The following is a 20,070-nucleotide window of genomic DNA, read 5'->3' as shown; positions in this document are numbered from 1 at the left end:
CTTCTTCTATGCTAAAATTTATTTAGTGAGTAGCAGTAGTATAATGAGGTTAGGATTGCTTCAAAATCATACAGCAAATAAGTCAGAGTTTTCTTGTTATTTACACTTTTAAGGAAACATTGCAGCTACCATTCTACTAGTCTTTATTGTAGTTACAATTTATATCATGTGCACTAGGATAGGATTTTAATTTTAAAAATAAATCTTCAAAATCTAATCTTTCTTTCCTACTGTTCTTGATTGTGGTATTTGTTAATGAAAGAGGGTTTTGTGATTCCACTAACTATTCCCGTAATATCTCATGGAATTGATCATTACCTGAAACACATATCACTCAAATATTGCTCAGGGGCTGTTTCAGTCCAACCAGTTTTCTGTCTTCGGCTGGCACACTGGTTGAGTTCTTAGTGCTGGGGGACTAGTAAATTGAACTCTGCCTTCTACAACAATTTAGAAAATGCGTAAAATGCACAAGTGCTCCACTATAATTTAGAATCCCATTTACCTATTAAAAAATGTGTTAAGAATCTATTGCATATGCATATATTCACAAAGGACAACAGAAATTAAAAATCTTTTTTAATACAATATCACGTATGATAAAGAAATTATTATTTTTAACTTATTCCTTTTCAATATGCCCATTAAGTTACACCAAAAAGGAAAGCCCGGTCATACAAATTCTTGCTCTGGGAACCAGGAAATCAGGGTTTTCATTTCCAAAAAGAAATCAAAAAGGGGATAAAAACAATGCATTTCGGAGGGATACAACAAAATGACATAGGGTAAAGAAACATGAGATTTATAGGAATGAGAAGAAACCGCACAGAATGCAGGAAGCAAAAAAAAAACCACATGACACTGTGCTAAATGGAGAGGATGGAAATCATTGTGTGATGTCATAGAGGGGACATGAATACTAAAAAAGCAAAAAAGGCCAAAGTGAAAAAAGAAACAACAGAAAAATTAATTTATTGATAAACAAGAGGCAACCTTAGATCGTTTCCAGCATAAGTCACCTCTTGTTTCCATTAATCTCAAAATGTTCTAATTTTTTGTGTATGAAAGCAATCTGAAGACAACTGGTAATTGTCTAGAATAAGGCTCCTGGAAGAACAAAAACCCCTAGAAGGTGATATCAGGAGTAACAGTAACTGGAATATATGAAGATATGGATGTATTTTGCATTGGGGCAATCCCTTTTGGGATGCTCATCAAGGTCACTCTGATAGTATCACACCTGTATTACTATCAGCACAGCACTTTTAATGGCCACTTCACTTAAGCAAATAACAACAATGTAGAGTGCACATTTGCAAACGTCTAAGCCACAATTACTCGGGCCATATTCAAGTCTATTGTTTTTTGCCCTTAGTGAGCTTTAGACCAGCTGTTTTCAAATCAGCCTTGGCTTGCTGCATTAAGAACAGTCCAGTCTGAAAAGCCAAGATTAGTCTCCTCTGAGCAGGCACACAAGGAACCCCAGAACAGTATGTGCCTAGTCATACCTCATGAGTGTGTTAAGGATGGAGTCCTGTGGTACAACAACAAAAAAGTCCAATCTACTTCCATTAACTAGGAGTCATGTTCAACCCCACTGTTTTTAATCACTGTGCTACTTCCAATGGGGACCAGCAGTATGCAAATCAGCACTGCTCTCCAGAAAGTCATAGTAACTGTTCTATCATGGAACACCTCCTGACCTAGTTGGAGTAAAACATTCTTGTGGAGTGCACTTTGACTTGTAGGAGGTTTTACAGAAAATGTTACTGCTTGCAAACTGAACGTTCTCCAGTAGAAATTAATCTAATTTTAGAAAAGCTAACGTCGATGTAGGATCAGTGAACTAAGTCAGATGTTCTACAAATGAGGACAAGAATTCTATTTCTTTTAAAGTTGGAAGCTTATCTGTCTCTTGCTTTGCAACAGTATATGACATATAGTCCCAATCCTTTTTATGGATATGTCATGGGAAGAGTTAACGGACCTGGTGAATCCCAGTTCTACCTTATGTTACAGTGGCAGATACAAAGACTGTCTATAGGACTGTGGCAGCTCTAGTGTCCTGCTCAGTTGATAAGGCAAAGATCTTTCTGCGTGGTGCTGAAGTGCATTAATGAGGCTGCCCAGCGGGCCTGACTCCCATTATGGCATGTTTAACTAATGGTCCATCCTGCCATAGTACTGTATGGGCTAGGTATGCGAGCAGCAGCACAAGAGTTTAGCTAGTAGTGGGAACATTACACACGGTGCCAGGCCACGTTCTTTGGCGAGACATCTGAGCAGCAACAGTCACATAACAGTAACCAAGAAGGGGTAATAGGAAACGTGTTACTAAGTACTTAAGAGTATTTGAGGTTCGGTTGAGAACTGCATCTTCCTCACCTACCAATATGAGAATCATCTTCATGCCCAATGTGCAAAGCATTTATGCCATTCACTGACTCTCCTCACCGGAGCAGATTTTCAAATCTGTATTATTGATTTGGTGTAATTTATGTGCCTTCTCCATTTTATTTTTTTAATGAGCAGACTTTACTCAACTAATGTGACTAGGTCTTTTATACTTTTTGCATATTGACCTTAAAAACTCGAGTTTTGTATCCACAAGGTCACTTCGACAGAGTGATAATGTCCCAAGAACCAAAAGGATGTGCTGATTTGCTGCAACATTTTAATGTAGCGTTTCTATCTCTTTTATGGGCTTTCCTCTTTGCTGTATACACATTGTGAAGATCAGAGAATCATGTTGTGATGGGTTCCCTGGGCGAGGGGAAAAAGAAACAAAGGATATTTCTTTAATTAGAAGACATAGACCAACTTGTTAAGTCCTTTATGGATCTCTTTATTTTCTTAGTGTTCTTGTGATATATGAATAGAGAATAAGGAAAAGGGGGGAAATAATATATAAATGTCCTTTATCCTTCTTAGTTTTGTTTGTCTTGTGTTTCTCTGATCTTCTTTTGACTCCGATTATTATTCATTTTTGCTTTTCCTTAATTGTCCTTTCTTCTTTCCTTTTTAGATCTTTTCCTCATCAGTGTTTTCCCCGGATGAAGCATCGTCCTGGAGAGGAATAAGGAATAATGAAACAAACCGTAGAAAAAAGGAAAACAAAAAAAAAACACCAAAAAAGATAAAGGGTAAGTGGGTTTGTTTTAGATTAGGTGATCTCTTTTGGGGAGAAGACGGGGGCGGAGGAGTGTATGAGAGGGGAACAGGAAAGTACAGAAAACAAAGGAACGTCCCGGGATGACACAGGAGAGAGTGCGCATATAGTAGTTTCTGACACCTCGGTGAAAACAGGTCCTTTAAGAAGTATCCGACTTTATCCCTGTTTTCCTGACCTTCCCCTTTTCCCTCGCTATTCCCCTGTTATCTTGCCTCCACCCCCTCCTGCCTGTCCCTCGTCCCCTCTCCCACCTCCCCACTTCCACAAAAAAACCTGGTATTGGGGAGGTATGCACGCACCTGTGTAAGCCACGTCCCTCCAGGGACGTGGCTGGGTTCTTCGGTTTGTCTGGTGAGTGGTTCTGGGTCTCTGCTCTCCACAGCACTCTGACACGCCGCCGGCAGCACGCCCTCCTCTTTGCCCTTCCTAGCCATTGACTCGACCTCCTCGTGGACCGCTCTGCGTGGTTCAGTTTCCTTCCTACTTGCGTCGCCCGTCTCTATAGTTTCCTCCTCTCCTCCCTTCTTGTCGCATCTTCCTGTTACCTCTTGAACTGCCGTCAGTCGGATATCTGGGTTGACGCTCTGGTCGTCAACCCTCTCTAAGGTACCCCTGGGGTATGAACACAATGGCCCCGTAGTACCCTCGGGAGACAGGGATATCGCAACCCTGTCACACATTCTCCCCCATGAGAAAGGCTGATGGAGACCTTGATCCACAGGATGTCTGGAGAGAGAGTCTGCTGTTGACAGCTGGGAACATGGGAGGTGTTGAACCTGGAATACAAATGGTTGGAGCTCCATAAACCAACGCAAAATCCTCGGATTTGTGTTTTTATGTCTGGCCAACCACGTGAGAGGGTCATGATCGGTATACAGGATAAATGGATGTCCCAACAAGTAATATTGGAGGCTCTTGATTGCCCACTTCATTGCCAGATACTCTCTTTATATTATTGCATAATTCTGTCCTCTGGGTAATAATTTCCTGCTGATATACACGATGGGAAGAAGGGCATCCCGTTTAGTTTTTTGGGATAGAACTGCCCCAATACCGACGTCAGAGGCGTTGGTTTGCAGATAAAATGGTTGTAAAGTCAGGGCACTGCAAAACTGGTTCTGTTGATAAAATTATTTTTAAGGTCTCAAAACTATGAAGCTGGTGGGGAGCTAACTCTTTGATCTTGGTGGGATTACCCTCTTTTTAGGAGATCGGTCAGAGGTGCAGTGATAGTAGAGTATCTGGGTATGAATCGACGGTAATAACCCACCATTCCTAAGAAGGAACGTACTTCTCGTTTGGAGGTGGGTTGAGATATATTCAGAATTGCTTTTGTTTTATCTACTTGGGGTTGTATTTGTCCCTTTCCAATGTGATACCCTAAATAGGCAATAGTATCCCGCGCAAGGTTACATTTTTCGGTGTTAACAGTTAACCCTGCCTCGAGTAATGTTTGGAACACTTTCCTTAGATGTTGTAAATGGTCCCCCCAAGTTTTACTATAGATGACGATATCATCAAGATATGCCACTGCATATCCCTTGTGTCTTCTTAAGAGTGTGTCCATTAACCTTTGAAAGGTAGCAGGGGCCCCATGCAGTCCGAAAGGAAGGACAGTAAATTGATATAAGCCTGAAGGAGTAGAGAATGCTGTCTTCTCTTTGTCGGGGGTGTAAAGGAATCTGCCAGTACCCCTTTGTTAAATCTAATGTAGACATATACTGTGCTTTGTCCAATTGTTCTAATAGCTTGGCAACCCTGGGTATCGGATATGTATTGAATTGTGAAATGCTATCTAATTGTCTGAAGTCGATACAAAAGCAGATAGAACCATTGGGGTTTGGAACTAGTACTACTGGGGAGCACAGGGGCTTAATGATGGTTCGATGACACCTAACATATTTTGGACTTCCTGCTCTAATAAGGGTCTCTGTGTTTCTGGTATTTGATATGGGCGGAGTCAGACAGTCTTACCTTCTTGGGTTTTGATGGTATGATGAACGAGGGACGTTCTTCCTGGGATTAGGGAAAAGAGGCTCTGATAGCTAAGAAGGACAGATCTTATTTGATCCTGTTGTTCCTGTGAGAGTGTGGAGGGAAATGTAGGAAGAACCTCAGTGTTTTGCTCTGTCTGTGGGCATAGATTAATTTCGAGAGGTTTTACCCTGTTTACAAAGAAACCTGTCCGTATAGTTCCTGATAAGTCATCTGCGTCCTCACACTTCTTTAGTAGGTTAACGTGACAGATTTGGGTTTGGTGGGGGCTGTTGGATAGTTCTATCTCGTATGTGACAGGACTCACTATTTTTGTTACTTTGTATGAACCCTGCCATTTTTCCACTAATTTATTCTTTGAGCTGGGAAGTAATATGAGTACTGGATCCCCTGGTTGGAATGTTCTAAGAGATGTGTTCCTATCATAATGTCTTTTTTGTCTCGTTTGGGCTTCTTTGCAGTGTGTCCTAACATCTTCCCATACACTGTGAACCTGTTGTTTCAAACACTGGGTGTAATATAGGATGTCTTTCTCCTAATTTTCAGTTTTCTCCCATTTCTCTGCAGCCATATCTAATAAAGTCCGGGGTTGTCGTCCAAAAACTAACTTGAATGGACTGCCTGTAGACGGCTGGACATGTGTTCTTATGGCATATAGTACCATGGGTAGTTTTTTTATCCCAGTCTTTACCCGAATCAGCTATGGTTTTCTTTAAGAGAGTTTTCAGGGTGCGGTTGTATCTCTCTACGAGGCTGTATGTCTGGGGGTGACAGACCGAGGTACAGATGTGGGTTACTCCAAGTATTTGACAGATCTCCGACATTAGTCAGGACATGAATGGAGTTCCTTGATCCGTGAGCAACTCTCTGGGGAATCCAACCATAGAGAAAAACCCAATCATAGTTTGTGCTACATTTTTAGTGGTCAAGCTATTTAAGGGAATGTCTTCAGGATATCTTGTAGCATAGTCTACTAAAACAAGGATATACATATTGCCTTTTGAGGACGGAGTCAGGGGTCCTACCAGATCCATCCCTACCCGTGAAAAGGGAACATCTATAATAGGTAGAGGAAAGAGAGGTGCTTTTTCTATTTGCTCCAGGGTTAATGAGCTGACATTTTGGGCATTGTTGACAAAACCGTTGAATGTCAGAAAAGACGCCTGGCCAATAAAACTGACGTAACTGGTATTCTTCCGTCTTTTCTCGACTGAAACGTCCACTTAAAAGGCTGTGGGCCAAATGTAAAGCCTGAGTACGATATGGTTGGGGAATTACTAGCTGTCGTTTCTCCTGATCTTTACTTTGTATAACCCTGTATAACAGTCCATTTTGAACTAAAAGTAGGGACCCAGGGACCCACCTGTCCAGTGTTTTCAGTTATGGCTGCTTCCCACGCATGTTGAAAGGTAGGGTCCTCTCTTTGGCTGTTCTTAAAGGGAGGTAGGGTCACCAAAACTGGTTTATTGTCTGTGTGTGTTATTACATAATATTCCCTTTTGTTATGCTCTCTTCCATTCTCTTCTCAGTCTTTTACTTTGTTTGACATGTTCTTTGTCGGGAGTGATGGGGATCTGGGAAAAAGGAGCTTCTGTCCACCATTCCTCTAATCTGTTTTTATCACGGAGACTATCCAATAACATGTAGAAATTGACATAGTCAGTACCTACAATTGCTTCTTCCACTAGATGAGGAAGAGCTCCCATTTTTAAATTCTCGATTTGTCCTCTTCACTCAATTGCTATAGTAATCAAAGGATATTGTTTCATACCCCAGTGAATACAAGAGATAGAAACATTCTCATTGGTAGTATGTAAATTCTTCGGTACTAAGCTTGCTCGGATTACCAACTGACTACACCCAGAGTCGATGAGGGTCCTTGTGAAACGACCATTTATCAGTAGTTCCTTAGTATAATGAGGCAAATCCTTACCCATTTAGACGACCCTCCCTCAAGTTACCCCTATTTTCATGGGTTCAGTTTTATCAATTTTGTGGGGGCAGTTCCGGGCTATGTGTCCCCATTCTGCACAGCGATAACATTGGGGCACCTGATTTGGAGTTCTGTCTATGGGTTTTGGTAAGGAGGTTTCCTCGGACCTTTCACAGGTTTAACCCGATATGAGGGACTAGACACGTGACCGCTTACTGTAGGCCCTTTTCCCGACCTAAACTCAGGAGCCCGGTGAAATGCACAGGCCAGTTCTATGGCCATGGTGGTATCAACATTGGGATGTAGCTTTATCCAAATTCTGGTTTGTGGGGGTAGAGCCTCAAGGAACTGTTCAAGCAGTGTAATTCGAACTACATTGTCCCTGTCGGTACTTAAAGGAGCCAGCCATTTGAGACCTAAATCCTGAATTTGGTAATAAAGGGCCCGTGGATTCTCCATGGGGTTCCATTTTGTTTTCCGAAACTTGATACGATAATATTCCATATCATGTCCCACATGTTCTAAAATACCTTTCTTTATTTCGTGATAGGGGGTATTACCACCTGGGTTTACAGCCTGATAGGCGGCTTGTAATGTTCCTGTTAAGAGTGGGGCGATATAATGTCCCCACCTACCCTCCGGCCATGTAGCTGATGTAGCAAAGCGTTCAAAGTTAGTAAAGAACGTGTCTGGGTCCTCTCCTTCTTGAAATTTCTGCAGGACGGAGCTCGGACCTTAGGATGGACTCGACTGGAGGCGATGGTATCAGTTAATTTCCGTAAGGCCGTTTCGTGAACCAACTGGTTATTGGCTATAATTGTGGCTTGACTTTTCAGAGTTTTTTGGAGTGTTTCGCAGTCAGTGCGTGCCTCCTTCTGCTGCTCCTCCCATACCAATTGCAGATGTCGTTGTCCCTCTGCCAATTGGTGAATCATGTCTTCTAATGTGGCCTTACATGATTTTTATGGTTTATTTCCCCTCCTCTCCCAATATATATAGGAAATCCCACTTCTGACACCACTGTGATGGGTTCCCTGGACAAGGGGAAAAAAAAAACCAAAGGATATTTGTTTAATTAGAAGATATAGACTGACTTGCTAAGTCCTTTATAGATCTCTTTATTTTCTTAGTGTTCTCGTGATATATGAAGAGAGAATGAAGAAAAGGGGAAATATGGAAAATGTCACTTACCCAGTGTACATCTGTTCGTGGCATGAGACGCTGCAGATTCACATGCTGTGCATATCCCGCCATCTAGTGTTGGGCTCGGAGTGTTACAAGTTGTTTTTCTTCTAAGAAGTCTTTTCGAGTCACGAGATCAAGGGACTCCTCCCCTTTCGGCTCCATTGCGCATGGGTGTCGACTCCATCTTAGATTGTTTTCCCCGCAGAGGGTGAGGTAGGAGTTGTGTATATAGTAATAGTGCCCATGCAATGGAGTAAGTATTTATGTACATAGTGTGACTAAAAGTGATATATTTACAAATTTACAAATGTACAAGTTTATTTTTATCAACTTATAATGGCTACAGGCTCCCGGGGAGGTGGGAGGGCGCATGTGAATCTGCAGCGTCTCATGCCATGAACAGATGTACACTGGGTAAGTGACATTTTCCGTTTGATGGCATGTGTAGCTGCAGATACACATGCTGTGCATAGACTAGAAAGCAGTTATCTCCCCAAAAGCGGTGGTTTAGCCTGTAGGAGTTGAAATTGTTTGAAATAATGTTCGTAATACTGCCTCTCCTGTTGTGGCTTGTTGTGTTGTTAACACATCCACACAGTAATGTTTAGTGAATGTATGAGGCGTAGACCATGTGGCTGCCTTACAGATTTCTGTCATTTGTATATTCCCTAGAAAGGCCATGGTGGCTCCTTTCTTTCTAGTGGAGTGTGCCTTTGGTGTAATAGGCAGTTCCCTCTTTGCTTTAACATAACAGGTTTGAATACACTTAACTATCCATCTGGCAATGCCTTGTTTGGATATTGGATTTCCTGCATGAGGTTTTTGGAAAGCTACAATTGTTTTGTTTTGCGAAATTGTTTGGTTCTATAAATGTAATACATTAGTGCTCTTTTTATGTCTAATGTATGTAAGGCTCTTTCAACTAAGAGTCTGGTTCTGGGGAGTTCCACTGTTTGGTTTAAGTGGAACAGTGATATAACTTTTGGCAAAAATTTGGGATTTGTGCGTAAAACCACTTTATGCTTGTGTATTTTTATAAAGGGTTCCTGTATGGTAAAAGTTTGTATTTCACTTACTCTTCTGAGAGATGTGATAGCTATTAGGAAGGCTACTTTCCAGGTTAAGTATTGCATCTCACACGAGTGCATGGGTTCGAATGGTGGACCCATGAATCGTGTTAATACAATATTGAGGTTCCACAAAGGAACTGGTGGTGTTCTTGGTGGAATGATCCTTTTTAGACCCTCCATAAATGCTTTTATGACTGGGATTCTAAATAGTGAAGTTGAATGTGTAATTTGCAGATAGGCAGACATTGCTGTGAGATGTATTTTAATGGATGAAAAAGCGAACTTAGACTTTTGTAGTGTAGTAAGTAGCTTACAATGTTTTTCGCGGACGCGTGTAATGGTTGAATTTGATTATTATGACAGTAATATACAAATCGTTTCCACTTATTTGCGTAGCAATGTCTTGTAGTAGGTTTTCTAGCCTGTTTGATGACCTCCATACATTCTTGTGTAAGGTCTAGATGTCCGAATTCTAAGACTTCAGGAGCCAGATTGCTAGATTGAGCGATGCTGGATTCGGGTGTCTGATCTGTTGCTTGTGTTGAGTTAACAGACCTGGTCTGTTTGGTAGTTTGATATGAGGCACTACTGACAGGTCCAGTAGTGTTGTGTACCAAGGTTGTTGTGCCCAAGTTGGTGCTATTAGTATTAGTTTGAGTTTGTTTTGACTCAATTTGCTTACTATATACGGAAGGAGTGGGAAGGGGGAAAAGTGTAAGCAAATATCCCTGACCAACTCATCCATAACGAATTGCCCTTGGAGTGAGGCTGTGGGTACCTGGATGCGAAGTTTTGGCATTTTGCGTTTTCTTTTGTTGCGAATAGGTCTATTTGCGGTGTTCCCCGGTTTTGGAAGTAGGTTTGTAGTATCTGGGGATGAATTTCCCATTCGTGGATTTGTTGGTGATCTCGACTGAGATTGTCTGCCAATTGGTTTTGAATTCCTGGGATGTATTGCACTATTAGGCGAATGTGATTGTGAATCACCCAATGCCAAATCTTCTGTGCTAAGAGACACAGTTGTGATGAGTGTGTCCCTCCCTGTTTGTTTAAGTAATACATTGTTGTCATGTTGTCTGTTTTGACAAGAATGTGTTTGTGGGCTATTAGTGGTTGAAATGCTTTCAATGCTAGAAACACTGCTAGTAGTTCTAGTTGATTTATATGAAGTTGTTTCTGCTGAGTGTCCCATTGTCCCTGGATGCTGTGTTTGTTGAGGTGTGCTCCCCACCCTACCATTGAAGCATCTGTGGTGATCACGTATTGAGGCACTGGGTCTTGGAAAGGCCGCCCTTGGTTTAAATTTACAGGATTCCACCATTGAAGCGAGGTGTGTGTTTGGCAGTTTATCAACACTAGATCTTGAAGTTGACCCTGTGCTTGTGTCCATTGTGTTGCTAGGCACTGTTATAAGGGCCGCATGTGTAATCTTGCGTTTGGGACAATGGCTATGCATGAGGACATCATGCCTAGTAGTTTCATCACTAATTTTACTTGATACTTTTGGTTTGGGTGCATGCTTTGTATTACATTTTGGAATGCTTGTACCCTTTGTGGACTTGGAGTGGCAATCCCTTTTTTTGTGTTGATTGTTGCTCCTAAGTATTGTTGTATTTGACACGGCTGTAAGTGTGATTTTTGGTAGTTTAGTAAGAACCCTAGTTTGTGAATGGTTTCTATGACGTATTTTGTGTGTTGAAGACACTGTTCCTGAGTGTTGGTTTTGATTAACCAATCGTCTAGATATGGGAATACGTGTATGTGCTGTCTTCTGATATGTGCAGCTACTACTGCAAGGCATTTTGTAAATACCCTTGGTGCTGTTGTTATCCCGAATGGTAACACTTTGAATTGGTAATGTACTCCTTGGATTACAAACCTTAAGTATTTTCTGTGGGAAGGATGTATAGGTATATGGAAGTAAGCATCCTTGAGGTCTAATGTTGACATGTAGTTTTGTTGTTTGAGAAATGGAATTACATCTTGAAGTGTCACCATGTGAAAGTGATCTGATTTGATGTAAAGATTTAGTGTTCTGAGATGTAATATGGGCCTAAGAGTGTTGTCCTTTTTTGGTATTAGAAAATACAGGGAGTAGACACCTGTTCCTTTCTGATGTTTGGGTACTAGTTCTATTGCCTCCTTTTGTAATAACGCTTAGACTTCTAGTTGTAATAGATCAAAGTGTTGTTTGGACATGTTGTGTGTTTTTGGAGGTACATTTGGTGGTAATTGTATGAATTCTATGCAATAACCATGTTGGATAATGGCTAGGACCCACGTGTCTGTTGTTATTTCCTCCCAATTTTTGTAATTATCTGTGAGTCTCCCCCCCACTGGTGTTATGTGTTGGGGAGTTGTGACATTGAAGTCACTGTTTAGTTTGAGGGGTCTTTGGAACTTCCCTCTGGTTTTAGGGAACTGTCCACCTCTGTATTGTCCCCGAAAGCCTCCTCTTTGATACTGGCCCTGGTATGTGAGTATGGCTTGTGAGGTTTAGGGTTCTGTGCTTTGGGCCCGAAACCCCCCTCTAAATTGTGGGGAGTAGAGCGTGCCCATGGCCTTGGCCGTATCAGTGTCCTTCTTCAGCTTCTCTATAGCTGTATCCAACTTCGGCCCAAACAACTGCTGTCCATTAAAAGGCATATTAAGCACAGCCTGTTGGATCTCTGGCTTAAATCCGGAGGTGCGTAGCCATGCGTGTCTACGAATAGTGACCGCTGTATTCACAGTTCATGCGGCTGTGTCCGCTGCGTCCATTGCCGATCATATCTGGTTGTTGGAGATACTTTGGCCCTCCTCCACCACTTGTTGTGCACGCTTTTGAAACTCCTTGGGAAGATGTTCTATAAAGTGCTGCATTTCATCCCAATGAGCTCTGTCATATCTTGACAATAAAGCCTGTGAATTGGCAATGCGCCATTGGATTGGCTGCTTGTACTGCAACTCTCAAACTTTTGACTTTCTTTGTCGGGTGGTGGTGCGTCTCCAGAGGTGTGTGAATTTGCCCTTTTGCGTGCTGCGCCTACTACCACTGAGTCAGGTGTTAGTTGTTGCGTGATGTACACAGGGTCCGTAGGGGGAGGCTTGTACTTTTTCTCCACCCTAGGTGTGATGGCTCTGCCTTTAACGGGCTCTTGAAACACTTGTTTTGCGTGTTTCAACATTGCGTGTTTCAACATCCCTGGTAACATTGGTAGACTCTGGTACTGACTGTGTGTTGACGACAAAGTATTAAATAAAAAGTCATCCTCAATAGGTTCAGCATGCAGTGCCACATTGTGAAAAGTAGCTGCTCTGGACACCACCTGCATGTAAGCAGTACTGTCTTCAGGTGGTGATGGCCTTGTTGGGTAGCAGTCTGGACTATTGTCAGATACTGGTGCATCATATAGATCCCATGCATCTGGGTCATTCTGGCTCATCCCTGTGTGCGTTGGAGATTGCATCATAGGGGGGGTTGCAATTGGTGACAGTTGCGGTGAGTGGTGTGGCGAGGGTTGTGGCGAAGATCGAGGTGGAGTTATTTCTTTTGCCACCTTTGCTTTTGGTTGTTTTTCTGTGTCTTGGAAAGCAAGTTTACTTTTCATCCTAATAGGAGGGAGAGTTCTTATTTTCCCTGTTTCTTTTTGAATATGGAGCCTTCTTTCTGTATAGTCTGGCTCCCCCATCTCTAACTCTTGTCCAAATTTATGGCCTTGTAGTTGTGCTGAAAGGCCTTGTTCTTCGGAGTAAGAGCTTGTTTTCGGCTCCGATGCTGGGTATTTCAGCACCAAAACTTTTTCTACAGTCTTTTTCTGCTCCGAAGCCACTTTTTTCGGTTTCAGGGTGCCGATCTCTCGGTTCCGACTTTGCTCAGAGCCGGTATCTCGATGTCGAGTTTGGTCGGAGCCAGTATCTCGATGCCGAGAATACTCTGTGCCGGTATCTCAACCGGAGTCGGATGACTTCGACACTTGTGTGCCCTTTTTCGGTGCCGATGGTTGGTCACCGATTTTACGGGTTAAGCCATGGCCTGCTGGTGGTGGCGTCCCCCTGGGCCTTCATGATTTTGGCGTGAGTTTTGGCCAGGGCTGGTTTACTCACGGTTTTCGCTGGCTGCTCACTTTCGGGCTCGTCCGAGTCGGCAATGGAGAAAGTCTCCTCTTCTTCGACGTCGTGGTGTCCTGACGGCGCCCATGCTATTTGAAGCCTTCGTGCTCTACGTTTCCGTAGCGTTTTCTTCGACCGAAATCCCCGACAGGCCTCGCAAGTATCCTCTTTTTGTTCGGGAGACAAACACAAATTACAGACCAAATGCTGATCTGTGTAAGGATACTTATTGTGGCATTTGGGGCAGAAGCGGAATGGGGTCCGTTCCATGAGCCTTGAAGACGCACGCGGTCGGGCCGACCAGGCCCCTCCGAGGGATAGAAGACCCGAAGGGCTACCGGAGCGCTTCTTTAATTCGGTGTTGATCTGTGCTAACTAACCCGATACCGAACGCAAACAATACCGTCCAATTTTCCGAGATGTAACTAACTTTCCGAACCGAAACACGGAGCAAAGAGGAACACGTCCGAACCCGATGGCGGAAAGAAAACAATCTAAGATGGAGTCGACGCCCATGCGCAATGGAGCCGAAAGGGGAGGAGTCCCTCGATCTCGTGACTCGATAAGACTTCTTCGAAGAAAAACAACTTGTAACACCCTGAGCCCAACACTAGATGGCGGGATATGCACAGCATGTGTATCTGCAGCTACACATGCCATCGAACATATATATATATATATGTACTTTATCCTTTTTAGTTTTGTTTGTCTTGTGTTTCTCTGATCTTCTTTTGACTCCGATTATAATTAATTTTTGCTTTTTCTTAATTGTCCTTTCTTCTTTCCTTTTTAGGTCTTTTTCCTCATCAGCGTTTTCCCCGGATAAAGCCTCGTCATGTAGAGGAACGAGGAATAATGAAACAAACCGTAGAAAAAAGGAAAACAAAAAAACCACCAAAAAAGATAAAAGGTAAGTGGGTTTGTTTTAGATTAGGTAATCTCTTTTGTTTAATTACAGTGTGGGGATATGGGGGCGGGGGCAGAGGAGTGTATGAGAGGGGAACAGGAAAGTACAGAAAACAAAGGAATGTCCCAGGATGACAGAGGAGCGAGTGCGCATATAGTCGTTTCTGACAACCTCGGTAAAAACAGGTCCTTTAAGAAGTATATGACTTTATCCCTGTTTTCCTGATCTTCCCCATTCCCTCGCTATTCCCCTGTTATCTCGCCCCCACCCCCTCCTGCCTGTCCCTCTTCCCCTCTCCCGCCTCCCCACTGCCACAAAAAAAAAACAGTATTGGGGAGGTATGCACGCACCTGTGTAAGCCACGTCCCTCCAGGGACGTGGCTGGGTTCTCCAATTTGTCTGGTGAGCGGTTCTGGGTCTCTCCAAACCACGGCGTCTGGACACGCCGCTGGCAGCACGCCAGCCTCTTCGCAGTTCCTAGCCGTCGACTCGACCTCCTTGTGGACCGTTCCGCGTGGTTCAGTTTCCTTGCTTCTCCCGTCTCTATCGTTTCCTCCTCTCCTTCCTTCTCATCGCGTCTTCCTATTGCCTCTTGAACTGCCGTCAGTCGGATATCCGGGTAGTCAACCCTCTCTAAGGTACCCCCAGGGTACAAACACAACAGCCCCGTAGTAGGCTCAACTCTGGCACACATGTCATTTATCGAGTCAGGTGTTTTGCCCAGGCACAAGCTGTGAGTGGTATGTATATTACACTGATAATATAGAATTACAGCCAAAGAAGGTGCCAAGTCTAGAGTTACTACCACAATATTTCATTATTTTACGCTCAATTTAACAAACTTGCCAGACCACTAAACAAATGAATTGATTTTGTATTTGAAGTGATGAAAACTGTGAGGGTGGAAAAAAGGATCAAAATTGCTCTCTTCCTCTATTTCCTCCAATAGTAATTCTGTTTCCATGGTTGTAAGTGTTAGCATGTGCAAGGCTGATCTGATAGTAGTGCAAGCTCTGGCATGCTTGTGCAGCAATCCTCCAACTCATCTACTCTAATATCAGTTGTTTGATGAAAACTGATGGTTAGTAATCACAGGAGATAACAAATGTACTCTTAGAGTGTGATTCCGAGGTTAGGTGTTATTTATGGCACATGATAAATAACGATACACCTGTGTGCAATAAATAACATCCATTACCAGTCTGTGGGAATTAATATGCGATTTTGATGTTTAACTCACCAAAATCTGCATTATTTGATAAATAAGTAAATCTTTTCGCCCATTACATCAGGTTTAACCAGTTGAAATTTAATGAATGTTGAGGTATTTAACACATGCGATAATGATCGGATGTGTTAAATACCTTCAAACTCGTAATTCTGACCAATGTGTAAACAGGGGTTTACACATAGGTACGAATTAAGCAACTCACTCATAATCAGGCCCTTAGTCTTTTCTCACATTGGATCCTTGTCCTCTCAATGATCTGATGGGAAAAGTTAAAAGATGCAGCATGGAGGGAGAGGACGTGTTGGCACTATAAAGTATTGAGATTCTAGGATGCCAAAACTAGTATGTCAAAGGTATCTAAATGTCTAGATTTCACGTTAGTTGTAGAATGGCACTGATATTTAAATAATAATGTCTTCTCATAAATACATGGATTTACCACTTGCTTAATAAACAGAATACAACTCACCTCAGGAGAAAGTACAGAGTAGGCCTGTGGTGGTTTTTCCAAAGACACCGGTAGGCAAAATGGACCAGTCTTCAAACGTCCATTTTGTAGCATCGGTATCCACTATTGAGAGTGAATTAAACAAGAACAGTCAGAAAATAATGTTTTGGTTTACATTTGTAATTAAGCAATGATAGTATTATCTTATTGATATAGTGTGTACCACACTTTTACAGTTTCACACTCTTGTAAATAACTAAACTTCCCATTAACAACTTGTAGGAAGTTGGCTCTGTATGCACTATTTCAAAGTAAGGAAAAGAATGCACAGAGTCCAAGGGTTCCCCTTAGAGGTAAGATAGTGGCAAAAAGAGATAATACTAATGCTCTATTTTGTGGTAGTGTGGTCGAGCAGTAGGCTTATCAAAGGAGTAGTGTTAAGCATTTGTTGTACATACACACAGGCAATAAATGAGGAACACACACTCAGAGACAATTCTAGGCCAATAGGTTTTTGTATAGAAAAATATATTTTCTTAGTTTATTTTAAGAACCACAGGTCAAATTCTACATGTAATATCTCATTTGAAAGGTATTGCAGGTAAGTACTTTAGGAACTTTGAATAATCACAATAGCATATATACTTTTTACATAAAACACATATAGCTATTTCAAAAGTGGACACAGTGCAATTTTCACAGTTCCTGGGGGAGGTAAAATAATGTTAGTTCTTGCAGGCAAGTAAACCACCTACGGGGTTCAAATTGGGGTCCAAGGTAGCCCACCGTTGGGGGTTCAGAGCAACCCCAAAGTCACCACACCAGCAGCTCAGGGCCGGTCAGGTGCAGAGTTCAAAGTGGTGCCCAAAACACATAGGCTTCAATGGAGAAGGTGGTGCCCCGGTTCCAGTCTGCCAGCAGGTAAGTACCCGCGTCTTCGGAGGGCAGACCAGGGGGGTTTTGTAGGGCACCGGGGGGGACACAAGTCCACACAGAAAGTACACCCTCAGCAGCGCGGGGGCGGCCGGGTGCAGTGTGCAAACAAGCGTCGGGTTTGTAATAGGTTTCAATGGGAGACCAAGGGGTCTCTTCAGCGGTGCAGGCAGGCAAGGGGGGGGCTCCTCGGGGTAGCCACCACCTGGGCAAGGCAGAGGGCCTCCTGGGGGTCACTCCTGCACTGGAGTTCCGATCCTTCATGTGCTGGGGGCTGCGGGTGCAGGGTCTTTTCCAGCCGTCAGGATTTTAGAGTCAGGCAGTCGCGGTCAGGGGGAGCCTCGGGATTCCCTCTGCAGGCGTCGCTGTGGGGGCTCAGTGGGGACAACTTTGGTTACTCACAGTCTTGGAGTCACCTGGGGGTCCTCCCTGTAGCGTTGTTTCTTCACCAGTCGAGTCGGGGTCGCCAGGTGCAGTGTTGCAAGTCTCACGCTTCTTGCGGGGATTGCAGGGGTCTTTAAATCTGCTCCTCTGGAAACAAAGTTGCAGTCTTTGTTGAACAGGGCCGCTGTCCTCTGGAGTTTCTTGGTCTTTTGGAAGCAGGGTAGTCCTCTGAGGATTCAGAGGTCGCTGGTCCTGGGGAAAGCGTCGCTGGAGCAGGTTTCTTCTGAAGGAGGGAGACAGGCCAGTAGGGCTGGGGCCAAAGCAGTTGGTGTCTTCTTCTTCTTCTCTGCAGGGGTTATTCAGCTCAGCAGTCCTCTTCTTCGTAAGTTGCAGGAATCTAAATTCTTAGGTTCAGGGAAGCCCTTAAATACAAAATTTCAGGGCGTGTTTAGGTCTGGGGGGTTAGTAGCCAATGGCTACTAGCCCTGAGGGTGGGTACACCCTCTTTGTGCCTCCTCCCAAGGGGGAATCCTCCATCTGCAAGATGGAGGATTTCTAAAAGTTAGAGTCACTTCAGCTCAGGACACCTTAGGGGCTGTCCTGACTGTCCAGTGACTCCTCCTTGTTATTCTCATTATTTCCTCCGGCCTTGCCGCCAAAAGTGGGACCGTGGCCGGAGGGGGCGGGCAACTCCACTAGCTGGAGTGCCCGGCGGTGCTGGAACAAAGGGGGTGAGCCTTTGAGGCTCACCGCCAGGTGTTACAGCTCCTGCCTGGGGGAGGTGATAGCATCTCCACCCAGTGCAGGCTTTGTTACTGGCCACAGAGTGACAAAGGCACTCTCCCCATGCGGCCAGCAACATGTCTCGAGTGTGGCAGGCTGCTAAAACCAGTCAGCCTACACGGGTAGTTGGTTTAGGTTTCAGGGGGCACCTCTAAGGTGCCCTCTGGGGTGTATTTTACAATAAAATGTACAATGGCATCAGTGTGCATTTATTGTGCTGAGAAGTTTGATACCAAACTTCCCCGTTTTCAGTGTAGCCATTATGGTGCTGTGGAGTCCGTGTTTGACAGACTCCCAGACCATATACTCTTATGGCTACCCTGCACTTACAATGTCTATGATATGGCTTAGACACTGTAGGGGCACAGTGCTCATGCACTGGTGCCCTCACCTATGGTATAGTGCACCCTGCCTTAGGGCTGTAAGGCCTGCTATAGGCAGTGTGAGGTTGGCATGGCACCCTGAGGGGAGTGCCATGTTGACTTACTCGTTTTGTCCTCACCAGCACACACAAGCTGGCAAGCAGTGTGTCTGTGCTGAGTGAGGGGTCCCCAGGGTGGCATAAGATATGCTGCAGCCCTTAGAGACCTTTCCTGGCATCAGGGCCCTTGGTACCAGGGGTACCAGTTACAAGGGACTTACCTGGATGCCAGGGTGTGCCAATTGTGGAAACAAAAGTACAGGTTAGGGAAAGAACACTGGTACTGGGGCCTGGTTAGCAGGCCTCAGCACACTTTCAATTCAAAACATAGCATCAGCAAAGGCAAAATGTCAGGGGGTAACCATGCCAAGGAGGCATTTCCTTACACAACTTCACTGGTAATCTTTTTTAATTAGATGCTTATTTGTGAAACTGTACTAATAATGGATGGTACAAAGGAATACAAATGCAAACAGCAACACAAAGGCAGAATTCACTCCACAAAAAATATGATTAAATCACACAGACTAATCAATTTTAAATATCAGGTAGCAGTCAAGTACTGCAATAAACATGTGTCTTGTAAGTACCATAAATAGGTTTGCAGTTATTTTCAAACTAAAACCAGATAAGGGACCAGCTGAAGCATTACTGCTAAAATTATGTATTCTGAAGGCTTATGAAAAGATCGTTTAGATTTTTTTTGCTATATGAATATGAACCTTATCACAGGCGGTCTCTGTCTTTTGCTGACCAATGCCCAGTGTTTTTACCCCTTAAACAGGTAGACAATGGCTAAGTCATGACTGGCATAATTAATTCTCCTATAAAGGCCATAATCTATTATGTATAAACTGCACCCATGACCTGGAAAGTTAAATATAACCTGTGGACTGCAGCACTTACTGTGCCATCCACTAGTGTGACAAAGAAAACATGGATTCCGCCCTACCGTTGTAGCCTGACTGCTGCAGTTTAAACCTGGTATCCAACTTGTTAAAATAACCCTTTTTGACAGAAAACAAAACTCACTTTTAAATATTAGTAGTTCACCTCTATGTGGATCTTGTATCCTAAAAGGTATTTTCACGATATTTAAAGAGGGACATGTACAAAAATGGTCCTAAACTGACAAGGCCCCAGAAGCTATTTTCACTGTGGCTATCCTTTGTGGAGAACAACAGTGCTGACTAAATTACTAAAATGACTAATTCTGAATACAGACCAACTAGAAAAATAAATAAACATCTATTTTTAAAAGTTATTAAAATTAAATTACCGTATTTATCGGCGTATAACACGCACCTCATTTTAAGAGGAAATTTCAGAAAAAAAACCCTTAACATTATATCGGCGTATAACACGCACACATCATTTGCCCCCTATTTTCAGGGAGAAAAAGTGCGTGTTATACGCCGATAAATACGGTAAATGGTGAGGTTGAATTTGTAATAAATATTTAAAAAAGGTAACTTTTAGAAAGTTACCCGTTACCTAGATAAACTTTCAAGAGGCT

The 20,070-nt window shown here is 43.3% G+C and overlaps 1 protein-coding gene across 10 annotated transcripts in view; it reads right to left on the bottom strand.

Annotated features, from left to right (window-relative positions):
• DOCK7 (dedicator of cytokinesis 7) overlaps positions 1–20,070 on the bottom strand; it is a 1,022,674-nt gene that overhangs the window by 468,771 nt on the left and 533,833 nt on the right. For all 10 annotated transcript variants that reach the window (XM_069232530.1, XM_069232531.1, XM_069232532.1 and 7 more), the window contains one exon: positions 16,055–16,156. In XM_069232530.1, the coding sequence (XP_069088631.1) occupies positions 16,055–16,156 (102 nt within the window). The remainder of the gene's footprint in view (positions 1–16,054; positions 16,157–20,070) is intronic.

The sequence above is a fragment of the Pleurodeles waltl genome, chromosome 4_2 (genome assembly GCF_031143425.1).
Source record: "Pleurodeles waltl isolate 20211129_DDA chromosome 4_2, aPleWal1.hap1.20221129, whole genome shotgun sequence".
NCBI classification, from domain to species: domain Eukaryota; kingdom Metazoa; phylum Chordata; class Amphibia; order Caudata; family Salamandridae; genus Pleurodeles; species Pleurodeles waltl.
Note: the sequence above shows the minus strand (reverse complement) of the source record. Positions and strands in the feature narration are given on the sequence as shown.